Consider the following 13049-nt stretch of genomic DNA (forward strand, 5'->3'; position numbering starts at 1 on the left):
ACTAGAAATTTTGTTGCCCAGTTACCAACTCCAACCCTTTCCCTGACAACTGTTGAGACTAAACCAGACTGTTCATAACCTTGTTGTCATATTTGACCCCAGATGAGCTTCCCACTACATATTCGCACCATCACTAAGACCACATATTTCCACCTCTGTAACGTCATCCAGTTTCACCTATCTCAGCTCATCTGCTTCTGAAAACCACATTCATGCCTTTGTTACCACTAGACCTGACTATTCCAACACACTCCTGGCTGGTCTCCCACATTCTATCCTCCGTAAAGTTGAGGTCATCCAAAGCTCTGCTGCCCGTGTCCTAACTCGTACTAAGTCCCTTTCCGCTATTACCCCTGTGCACAACTTGCATTGGCTCCCGATCAAGCAATGTCTTGATTTTAAAGTTTTCGTCCTTGTTTTTAAATTCCTTTCTAGCCTCGCCCCTCCCTCACTCCATAATCTCTTCTAATCCCACAACCCTCCAAGTTATCTGCGCTAATCTCTACTCTCATCAGCATCCCCGATTTTAATCGACCCACCATTTGTGGCTGTACTTTGAGTTGCTTGGGCCCTCAGCTCTGCAATTCCTTCCCTATACCTTTCCTTCTTTAAAACGTTCCTTAAAATCTACCTCTTTGGCCAAGAATTTGGTTATCTGACTTAATATCTCCTTATGTGGCTCAGTGTCATATTTTGTTTTATAGTGCTCCTGTGAAGCACCTAGGGACATTTTATTATGTTAAAACTTATATAAATAAGTTGTTGTTCTATCAACTAGTATTAAACTTTATACCAGTGCATTAATTCTTTTAAAAACTCATTGCTTCTGGCTGTGAGCTTTGTAATATTATGGCACAAATGTGAGAAAAGTTTGGAAGAGGTTGCAGAGCTGGGGTGAGATGTGGCAGTGGAGGGATGTGTAAACAAGGATAAGTATTTTGATAAATTGCATTGGGGATTAGGTAGCTGTGCAAATCTTAGAGGACAGTTTGGAGGTAAATGGGACATGGTACAGGTTAAGATTCAGGGGAAGAGTTTGAGCAAGTTGAAGTTTGTATTGGGTGAAGCTGGCAGAGAGAATGTTGAGAAATGAAGCCTGGAAATGATGAAGTTTCAGTCGCTGCATGGGTGAAGTGGGAAAAGGGATAAGTGATTTTCTGTAAGTGAAAATAGATGATGGTGATGGGATGTGAGATTGGAAGCTCAGATCATGGTTAAAAGTGGCATGAGTTTGTTTATCCCCATTGCGATCAGCCTATGAATCGCTGGGAAGATCTATTAATTGATTAGGTGTGGTGTTTTCTTAGAGACTTGAAATGGTGCATAGTGCTCTTGAGTTTTGGAAGATGATACATTGGCTAATGTATGAAACCTCTTCCACTGTGCTACATATATTGAGTCTAACCTCTGGTGAGAAGGCTGACAGTAATATACTAACAATTTCAGGCAGGAGAAAATCTTCAGTCCATCTATCCCATATATATGTAGTATTCCTAGGGCACGTTTCTAATAACCCTGAATCTGTCTAGTTCCTTCATGAAACCCATTAACATTTCTTGTTCCACCACCCATGAGGTAATCTGTTCCACTCTTCCAGGTTTTTAAAAAAAGTTCCTTTTTTCTTTTTGTATCCTTTATTTTTAAACATGACCCCTTATGCTTAAGATCTATACACGGCACTAAAACTTACTTGGATACAATGCATTTAAAATTATAAAAGTTTGGACATCTCTATCATATGTCCTCTTAGTCACTGTTTTCAAGATAGAGATCCAGGGTCCTTAATTATACATTGCATCATTAAGTTCTGGGATCAACTGCGTAGCCTTTCTTATACCCGCTCCAATAACTGAATGACCCTTTTTGAATAGGAAGACCAAAATTGCACATAGTACTTCAGGCAGGTTCGTATGGTGATGAAAAAAGCATATGGGTTACTTTGGTTTATAAATAGAGGTATAGAATATAAAAGCAAAGAGATTGCTCAAGAACTTTATAAATCACTGGTTAGGCCCCATCTGGAGTATTAATGATTTTAGGCACCACACTTTGGGAAAGATGTAAAGCCCTTGAGATACAGTAGCAGTTTACCAGGATGTTACCAGGGCAGAGAGACTTCATTTATGAGGAGAGATTGGAAAAGTGGGGACTATTCTCCTTAGAACATACAAGATTAAAGGTTGACCCAATAGAGGGCTTCCAGGTGATGAGCAGTTTTGATAAAGTGGTAGAAAAATACTATTTCCTCTGGTGAGTGGGTCAATAACTTTAAAGCAGTGGTAAACAATCTAGAGGAGAGATGAGGAGAAATCTTTTACTCAGAAATTGGTCTGGATCTAGAACGCTCTACCTGAAAAGGTGATGGAAGTTGATTCCTTAAATAATTTTCAAAGGGTGTTGGATCTTGGGTTACAGACAAAAAAAATGGAGATGTGGGACTAAGCACGACTCCTCTTTCAAAGAATCAGTACAGGCACAACAGGCTGAATGGTCCCTTCTGTGCTGTAAGTTTCTGCGATTCTATGATATGGCCTCAACAGGGCCAAATACAGTTTCACAGCTGTATTTATGTGTTGGATCCCTTGCGATGCATCCCAACATTCTGTTTGCTTTTTAGCAGTGTGGAAGCATTGTGCTGATGATTTTAGCAGCCTGTCCATTAAAACCCACATTTCTCTTTCTTGCCTCACTACCTCAAATACATTCCCATTTTGCACGTAACCCACATCAATTTTCTCCCAGCCAAATCACATAATTTTACACTTCCTTGTATTAATCTGTACTATTAAATAGACAGACTCATTTAACAATGAACATCAAGAGGTGGCTTCCAATGAACTATGCACACTTCACTTGTATTGGAGTCAGTACAATGCCACTGAAATATAGAATTGCTTAATTCACAGGCAGAATATATGAATAGAAGTGCAATTCAACTGTTATACTTGGGTTCCCCGTGGAATTTATCCCATTGCCAGTGTGGATTGAGCAGGAAATGTTGGGGAATATGAAGAGATATAATCAAAGATAGGTAGATGGAATACAATTTTATATTTAAGGGAAAATTTGGATAGAAATGTAATTTTGGGAGTATTATACATTTTGGGTTGCACAATTGAAGTATTCAGAAAGGAAATGAACAGTTTTTTTGGCTGTGCAGGAGGAGAGATGAATTTGGTGGCAAGGCAAGATACCAGTGAAAATGGTTGATTTTTGAATCCTGAACGAAGAATACAACAATAGAAACTTGATGGACTAATTAGCCTCATCTCATCCTTGCTTTCATCTGTGTCAATAGAGCATTGATATATGTAATAATGAATTATCATATCACTAAGTTTATAAAATGTACCATTATAATGTCTATTTTTCCCCTTATATTTTCTAAACTTGCTGGCAGAAGTCCTGGAGGGGATACTGGAGCCAGAAAGAAGAAGAAAAAGCAGAAAAAGAAGAAAGAGAAGCCCAGTTCTGCTAGCACCAAGTCAGACTCTGCTTCAGATTCGCAGGAAATCAAAATTCAACAGCCTCCTTCAAAAGTGAAGTCATTTTTTAAAAATTTTACTAATTTGTTTACAATGTGTGCAGAACAAAGAAGAACTCAAACACTCGATTTCTTAAGTAAAAGTACCTATAAATGTGATTTCAACTTTTAGTATGAACGCAGTTTGCTAAACTTCAAAACCGACCAGTGCTTAGAACTGAGATAATTTATCTGCTTCTTGAATCACTGCAGTCCATGTGAGGTAGGTACATCCACAGTGCTGTTGGGGAGGGAGAGCCAGGATTTTGACCCAGCGACATTGAAGGAACGGTGATATATTTCCAAGTCAGGATGATGTGTGACTTGGAGGGGAACTTGCAGGTAGCGGTGTTGTCATGTGCCTGCTGCCCTTGATCATCTAGGCGCTAGAGGTTGGAAGTTTGGAAGGTGAAGTGAAAGAAGCCTTGGTGATTTGCTGCAGTGCATTTTGTAGATGGTACACACTGCTGCCACAATACACTGGTGATGGAGGGAGTGAATGTTTCAGGTGATTAAATATTAAACAAACATAAGGTGATTAAACCAATGTAATTTGTTGTCCCAAATTTTCTGAGTATGTACAGTGACAAGGAAGCTTTTCCACTGCCAACACACATTGGTAGATTTTGGGCACACTGTTCGGATTGGAAAACTGCAAATGTAACACCTCTGTTTAAGAAAGGAGGGAGACAGAAAGCAGGAAACGACAGGCCAGTTAGCCTAAAGTCTGTCATTGGGAAAATGCTAGAATCCATTATTAAAGAGGTAGTAGCAGGACATCTAGAAAATCAATACAAACAAGCAGAGTCAACATGGTTTTGTGAAAGCGAAATCATGCTTGACAAATTTATTAGAGTTCTTTGAGGATGTATTAAGCAGGGTGGATAAAGGAGAACCAGTAGATGTAGTGTATTTGGATTTCCAAAAGGCATTTGGTAAGGTGCCACATAAAAGGTTACTGCACAAGATAAGAGTTTGTGGTAATGGGGGTGATATATTAGCATGGATAGAGGCTGGCTAACTAACAGGAAACAGAGAGTCAGGATAAATGGGTCATTTTCAGGTAGGCAAACTGCAACTAGTGGATGGCTACAGGGATCAGTGCTGGGGCCTCAGCTATTTCCAGTCTATATTAATGACTTGGATGAAGAGACCAAGTGCATTGTAACCAAATTTACTGATGATATGAAGATAGGTAGGAAATCAAGTTGTGAGGAGGATGCAAAGAGTCTGCAAAGGGATATTGATGGGTTAAGTGAGTGGGCAAAAATTTGGAAGATGGAATATAATGTGGGAAAATGTGAAGTTGTCCACTTTGGCAGGAAGAATATAAAAACAGAATATTATTTAAATGGAGAGAGACTGCAAAATGGTGCAGTACAGAAGGACCTGGATGTCCTTGTACCTGAATCGCAAAATGTCAGCATGCAGGTACAGCAAGTAATTAGGAAGACAAATAGAATATTGGCCTTTATTGCAAGGGAGATGGAGTATAAAAGTAGGGACGTCTTGCTACAACTGTACAGGGCATTGATGAGACCGCACCTAGAGTACTGTGTACAGTTGTGGTCACTTTATTTAAGGAGGGATATACTTGCATTGGAAGCAGTTCAGAGAAGGTTCACTAAGCTGATTCCTGGATGAGGGAAGGATTCTCTTATGAGAAAAGGTTGAGCAGGTTGGGCCCATACTCATTGGAGTTTAGAAGATTGCGAGGTGATCTTATTGAAACAAACAAGATCCTAAGGGGGCTTGACAGGGTAGAATCTGAGCGGATGTTCTCCCATTTAAGACGGTGATGAGGAGGAATTTCTTCTCTGAGAGTCATTATTGTTTGGAATTCTCTTCCCCAGCAGGCAGTGGAGGCTGGATCATTGAATATATTCAAGGCAGAGTTAGTTTTTTGATTGACAAGGGAGTCAAACATTATGGGGGCAGGCAGGAAAGTGGAGTTAAGGCCACAATCAGATCAGACATGATCTTATTGAATGGTGGAGCAGTTTCAAAAGGCCAAATGGCCTCCTCCTCCTATTTCTTGTGTTCTTATGTCTGACAGACTTTGGATTTACATACTTGTTTGATTTTCCTTTTGAAAGCCTAAACTTAAGTATTTTTGAACTTGCAGTTGTTCAAAATGCATTTCAGTCGTATCCTAATCCTGAGTTTGGCATTGCAGCAGCCTTTGGGGAGCAAATTAAATCCCAGGTTCCAAAATATATAGCATACCCTCCTATTTCACCTTCCCTCCTTCCCAACACTCAGTTAACTTCGCTGTGTATGGGCATCAGCTGCTGAAATATGCATCTATGAATACTACGGGCCGAATTTTAATCACGCGCCGTGTTCCTTGGCGGCGCACTTTCAACTTGGCGGCCTTCAACACGGAAGGCCCGCCGAGGAGCCCTCCCCCTCGCCCCGATATTTTATGCGGGGGCTCATTTAAATAGTGGGGGCGGAGCGCCCACCCTCGATGCGTGTAGGGGCGGCCTCCGCATCCCCGGCAATGGCATCCGGCGCCACCATGCAGGTGCCGACGCCATTTTTAAAGGGCTTTAAGCCCTTAAAATTACTTTAAATTTTTAAATGGGCAACAATGTTAAATTTTTATTAAACAATAGTATGTGGATGGCCCTTCCCCAACCCTCCAATGGTCATTTCAATGCTCGAAATGCCTTTTTCCCTACTCGAACTTTACCCTCTAAACTTCTAACGTTTGGCCTATAACCCCTTCCCACCATCCCCACATCCAAAAAAATTGATTTCCCCCCCCCACCCGAAATTTTTATTACTCCCCCCTCCCCGCCAGGTTTTCACCTTGGAATTCATTGCAGAGTTCCGAAGGCGCTTGAAGGCCAAACGGAGGCCGTAAAATCAGCGTGGGACCGCAGCTAAGTTCATTTGAATATAATTACTGTCAATTTAAATATCCAGATGAAGGGCCTACCGCCAGGTGGCGGGGGTGGCCGCACCGAGGTCCCCCTTGCTGCTGGTAATATGCGACGGGCCCTTCTCAATGTCACGGGTTGAGGTGGGCCTCTCCCTGCAATATATTACTGGCCCCCATGCTGGGACCGGCGGTGTTGAGGGGCTGGTAAAATTCAGCCCTATGTACGATATCTCTCATTCAGTTTTATAACTTTCCTCCCACTTTCCTCCCCCACTGTGCCGTGGGCGGAACAGTGGCGCAGTGGTTAGCACCGCAGCCTCACAGCTCTAGGAACCCGGGTTCAGTTCTGGGTACTGTCTGTGCGGAGTTTGCAAGTTCTCCCTGTGTCTGCGTGGGTTTTCGCCGGGTGCTCCGGTTTCTTCCCACATCCAAAAGACTTGCAGGTGATAGGTAAATTTGGCCATTGTAAATTGCCCCTAGTGTAGGGAGGTGATAGGGAATATGGGATTACTGTAGGGTTAGTATAAATGGGTGGTTGTTGGTCAGCACAGTCTCGGTGGGCCGAAGGGCCTGTTTCAGTGCTGTATCTCTAAAAATAAAAAATAAAAAAATAATCTCTTTTGAATGGAGCAGAGTCATGTTAAAAATGGTTTCAGAGGCAATAGTGATCTCCCAACTTAGCTAATGTGTTCATTTTTCAATAGTGAGCTTATTAGGACAATGGGACCAAAGTAGTTAAAGTAGTTGTGTGACCATTACCTCACCTAACGTCTGGAGCGAGGGAATAGAGAAAACTGTTGTTGAATAGTGACCAGGAAAGGGAAGAAGGCTTTCGCTCCTGCCATCTCAGGGTTGCTGAGCCATTTATAGTATTCCATTTCTGTTCTGATGAGGACCAGTTAATTCAGATAGAGATTGAATTTGTGGTCTTCCAGATTATTTAGTCCAGTAGAGGATTGGCATTCATGCAAATGTATCTGAATAGGGTTTGATCAAAGTGCATTCTGTGCAGCTCAGTCAGCTCTGTGTTGGCTGTATTGCTGTTTGTTTTCATTGATGATTTAAATGAAGTCATTAATGGAACTATTTATAAATTTGCGATAGCACAAAAATGTATACGGGGTAAGTTAATATAGACAAAATAAGTAGATTGCAGGTTTATTTGGATAACAAGTTGCATTTGTATGGTGCCAATAATGTAGGAAAATGTCCCGAGGCACCACTTTTTTTTAAACGTTTTTTTAAACTGATGTTCTTTCTCACTAGAATCCCTCCATTCCAATGCAAAAACTACAGGACATTCAAAGAGCTATGGAATTGCTTACTGCATGCCAAGGCCCTGGCAAGAATCTGGAGGAGGCAAGTCAACACAGATACCACTTCTGGGACACTCAACCGGTACCCAAACTTAGTACGTTTAACACATATTCTGACTGACTACAGTACATTTAGGAGTCTTCTGTTGTTGCGAAGGGTGCAGTTTCAACTCAGGAACCTTTAGAATAAAAGGAGGATTCCTAAGCAAGTATCACAGAAATGGTCCAGCATTTGGCTGGTTAAAACAAGTTATTTATTTTTTCTTTCATAGGATGTGGGCATCGCTGGCAAGACCAGCATTTGTTGCCCATCCCTAATTGCCGTTGACAACTCAGTGGCTTGCTAGGCCATTTCAGAGGGGAGTTAAGAGTCAACCACATTGCTGTGGGTCTGGAGTCACATGTAGGCCAGACCAGGTAAGGACGACAGATTTCCTTCCCTAAAGGGCATCAGTGAACCAGATGGGTTTTTACAACAATGATAGTTTCATGGCACCATTACTGAGACTAGCTTTCAATTCCAGACTTTTAAAAAATTAATTAATTGAATTTTAAATTCCATCAGCTGTCATGGTGGGATTTGAACGCATGACCCCAGAGACTGGGATTCTGGATACTAGTTAACAACTTAAAGTTACTGGACTATTAATTCAGAGAAAAGGAATACAAATCCCACCATGACAGTTTGAGGATTTGAATTCAGGTTTTAAGAGGTTTTCAAAATCTGAAAATAAAAAGCTGGTGTCGGTAATAGTCACCATGAAGCAGTTGGATTGTTTTAAAAGCCCAAGTGGTTTATTAATGCCCTTTAGGGAAGAAAACCTGCAGGGTTTGGTCTATGTGCAATTCCAGTCTCTCTCCAATGTGGTTGACTCTTAACTCGCCTCTGAAATGGCATAGCAAGCCACTCAGTTACCACCACATCCTCAGGGCAACAATGAATGGGCAGTAAAAGCTGGTATCAATGCCTACGTCTTGAGAATGATTTTTTAAAAGCAAAAATAGTGGCATCTGCTGCAGAAATATGTGGTTTAATGAGGGATAAAATTTTAGTGAAGCAAAAACAAATCAGTGGACTTTCTGTACAATTCATATGATTACTTACATGACTGGACTTTAATCCCAACATCTGTTTGGTTCAAATATGTCGTCGTTCATACTGCATACAGAAGTTCAAAACCCAGGATAATTTAATAGACGAATGACAGGTTTAAAAAAAAACCTTGACTTGCCAGATTTGCCAATTCAGGTTGTTTTTGCAATATTTTGCTGCATCTTTTCAAAGACTTCTAGAATTACTAAGCCTTATAATGGGAACATCCGCTATGACCATTCTAAGAGAGCCACTCTGGACTTATGTTCCACATGTGAATTTAAGACCGATTCAGTGGCATATCTAGCTTGGCAGTAGCCTATCAACAAAACAACGTTAACTGAATAGCAATCAGTTCCAGATCTCATTATATCAAAAAAATTCCTCCTAAATGCCAGCTTAATTAATGATTTTCTAATTTGAACTAATGCTTTAGTCCTGCTTCCACTTGTGACTTTTCTAAATTCTGCCTTTCAATCAAACCTCAACTTTCATTATATAATAGAACAATTGAAGTTTATAGAACAGGAAAAAGAACATTCAGCCTGTTGAGTCTGTCTTTTTTCTCCAAAGAACTAAGTACTTAAAAGAGCCCTGCTCTCCCCATATCCTGTAACTTTCCCCTTTTTAAATATTTAATTTGATTTTTCCCTCAAAAGGTACAAAGGTTATTGCCTTAATTATGCCCTATGGCAAAGCATTCCATGCCCCAACAACCCCTTTAAGCAACAGAATTTGTCCTAAATTTTCTCCTCATTCTCTTAGTGACTATTTTAAATTGATGGCCTTTCATTACAGACTCTCCACCAGAGGAAATGGTCTTTCCCTATTCAGTCTATCAAAACTTTTCATAACTTTGAAAACTTTTATTAAATCTCCTCTCAATCTTCTGTGGACTAGTGGGAATAGCAGCAGTCTTTCAAGTCCCTTGTCATAGCTATAATTATAGTTTCCCGTCCCTGGAACCCTAGTAAATTTACATTGTAAGTTCTGCATATCTTTAATACCTATCTGCAATATGTTTAACTGTTTCCTCCCAAAATATATTACCTCACATTTCTCCACATTAAGTTCCTTCTGTCAATTGTCTGTCCCATTTAGCTAACCTTCCTGTGTCCTCTTGGCCTGAATCTTGTCACATTTCAATCTTGTCCTCTTTGTGCCATCTATCTTTGAGTCTACCATTGTAGCAGTATTTGGAATCCAGAAGTTTTTTTTTCTCTGGTGCTTGCTTTCTTGTATTTCAAGTGTATTAATAGTCTTTATTTGGGGGTGAAACAACAAAAACTGGTTATATTCCACATTGAATGACTAAACGAACTTTCTTGGAATTTAATGCAATGCTGCTGTTAACAAAGCTTAATACTTGGTTTCTGATGAAGGGTCACTGACCTGAAACGTTAACTTTCCTTTTCTCTACATAGATGCTGCCTGACCTGAGTATTTCCAGCATTTTCTCTTTATTTCAGATTTCCAGCATCTGTAATATTTTGCTTTTGTGTTAATACATGGTTTCCTTTATTAACTAAGATTTTGTGCCCTTTGGCTTTTAGTGACTGGTTTATTACCATTCTTACATTATTTTCTCATTCCTTATACTCTAACATATGACAACGTCAAACAGTTATTTTATAATTATGATTTAATCTTCATGTACTGAGTTCAGAAATGTAAGATACAATATATACATTTAAATACTGTAAGATAGTTATAGGAAAAGTGAAAATTCTTCATTTCTTTTCTGTAAAGTATAATTATGGGTGACCTCATGTATTAATTTATATGTTTAGCTCTCCACAGCTTCATGAGCTATGGAAAGCTTATATGAACAGAATTGACTTTTGGTACTTCTGCAATTCGGGCAACAGGAAAGTGACATCTGCACACTGATTCCCTTACATTGATTATGTTACTAAAATTACTGCCTTGATTGCAATATTGTAGATCCACACAAGAAGGGGTCTGTCATTCAATCTTCTGGTTAAGGGAGCTAATTTTAATGCTGAACAAGGTGGGGAAAAGAAGGAAGTGACACTTGAGTGCCACTGTCTCCCATCTGAACTACAGAAGCACAGAGTGTAGACACTTTAAAAAAAAACTTGCCGATGCTACCAAATTGAGCATTCTACTTTGTAAAATAGAATTAAAAGCCTGTTGATTGGGGATATTTAATTGTGTGAAATTCACCTGTACAAATTTAATTTTATGATTGAACAACTTGTCTCAGAAAGGTTGCCCATTTGCCTAGTCTCCATTACATCGCCATCTAAATACAGTTGATTTATGTCAACTGCATTAAATTACTGGTACATTGTGTTTGCAATGCATTTATGAAAGAGATTTCTGTTTTGCTCCCTGTAGATGAAGTTGTGACAACTCATGGTTCTATTGAACCAGATAAAGAGAATATCCGGCAAGAGCCATATTCTTTGCCTCAGGGCTTCATGTGGGATACTCTGGATATGGGCAGTTCTGAACAGGTTTGTAGTTCAAACATTTTTTAACTGTACAAGGTCACTGCTGGTTTGGTTTTGTTTTCTTTTATAAATATGATTTTATCGAAAATTCAGTTGCATATTATTTGTACATTTCCTTCTGTTTCCTTGTATGCTGTGCGAGCAAGACAATGGGTTGGATTTTACTAAGCCCACGATGTTGGGCTCCGTGGCGGGGGGAGAGGCGGGTGGAAGACTGTTATGGCAGTGGCCCGCCATGGAGGTCAACGCTGGGTGGGCCTGGCCCGATCCTCCCGGCGGCGGTGAGGCTCGGTGGCGCACCCTGCTGCCACTGGGTGACAGGAACTGAATTACAATATTTAAATGAACGGAATTAATAAATTTTAATAAACTTACCTTTGATCTTCCAGGCCTGCACCTTCAATTCTCCGTCTGGGGAAAGCTGGCGTGACACTGGTGGGGAGGCAGCAGGAATTATGATTTTCAGTGCAGGGAGGGGGGACAGAGTCAAACAAACATAATGTGTTTAGGGGATGGTGGGAAGGGATGAACTTTAAACTTTGTACAGTCCTGGCGGTGGGGGGGGGGGGTGGGGCAGGTGGGGGGTGGGGTGGGGCAGGTGGTGGTGGTGTGGGAAATGTAACATTCAAAAGGTGTGTTTTTTTGGCGGGTTGCGGGGAAGGGCAAATAGATAATGCAGTTGTTATTGGGATGGTGAGAAAGTGGCATTAGAAACTTATTTGATAAATTTTGAGAGGGATATCTTTAAAAATGTAAATATGCCGGCAGGGTTGGCTGCCTTTTAAAAATGGTGCCAGTGCCTGCGCATTTGCGGGCTGCCATTTTTTGAGCTCGCCACCAAGATCGGCGGTGGGCTCTTAAAATCTAGTCCAATGTGGATAATTTACTTTGCCAGTCTTCATCAGCTGGGAGGGGCATGGGACTGGATATTGTAGTGGGTTAGACTTGGAAGAGGTGTGGTAAACAATTTGCATCCAATACAGATTGTTGAGACAAGAGTCCTGTTGAAATGAGTTAAAGAATTCGCAACCTATGTTTTTTTTATTCATTCATGGGATGTGAGTGTCGCTGGCTCAGCCAGTATTTATTGCCTATCCCTAATTTCCTTTGAGAAGGAGGTGGGGAGCTGCCTTCTTGAACAGTCCATGTGAGGTAGGTATACCCACAGTGCTGTTAGGAAGGGAGTTCCAGGATTTTGACCCAGCAAAAGTGAAGGAACGGCGATATAGTTCCAAGTCAGGATGGTGTGTAACTTGGAGGGGGACTTGCAGGTGGTGGTGGTGTTCCCATGCATTTGCTCCCCTTGTCCTTCTAGTTGGTAGAGGTCGCGGGTTTGGAAGGTGCTGTCTAAGGAGCCTTGGTGTGATGCTGCAGTGCATCTTGTAGATGGTATACACTGCTGCCACTGTGCGTCAGTGGTGGAGGGAGTGAATGTTTGTGGATGGGGTGCCAATCAAGCGGGCTACTTTGTCCTGCATGGTGTCACGCTTCTTGAGTGTTGTTGGAGTTGCACCCATCTAGGCAAGTGGAGAGTATTCCATCACACTCCTGACTTGTGCCTTGTAGATGGTGGACAGGCTTTGGGGAGTCAGGAGATGAGTTACTCGCCACAGGATTCCTAGCCTCTGACCTGCTGTTGTAGTCATGGTATTTATATGGCTGCTCCAGTTCAGTTTCTGGTCAGTGTTAGCCCCTAGGATAGTGGGGGATTCAGCGATGGTAATGCCATTGAATGTCGAGTGGAGATGGTTAG

The 13049-nt window shown here is 41.1% G+C and overlaps 1 protein-coding gene across 3 annotated transcripts in view; it reads left to right on the top strand.

Annotated features, from left to right (window-relative positions):
• Window positions 1–13049, top strand: part of nmt2 (N-myristoyltransferase 2) — a 69471-nt gene that overhangs the window by 6296 nt on the left and 50126 nt on the right. For 2 of the 3 annotated variants that reach the window (XM_068012873.1, XM_068012888.1), the window contains exons 2-4: window positions 3401–3539; window positions 7677–7821; window positions 11181–11299. In XM_068012873.1, coding sequence (XP_067868974.1) covers window positions 3401–3539; window positions 7677–7821; window positions 11181–11299 — 403 coding nt within the window. The remainder of the gene's footprint in view (window positions 1–3400; window positions 3540–7676; window positions 7822–11180; window positions 11300–13049) is intronic. The other variant, XM_068012882.1, reaches the window with a different exon arrangement.

The sequence above is a fragment of the Heterodontus francisci genome, chromosome 2 (assembly GCF_036365525.1).
Source record: "Heterodontus francisci isolate sHetFra1 chromosome 2, sHetFra1.hap1, whole genome shotgun sequence".
In the NCBI taxonomy this organism is placed as follows: Eukaryota; Metazoa; Chordata; class Chondrichthyes; order Heterodontiformes; family Heterodontidae; genus Heterodontus; species Heterodontus francisci.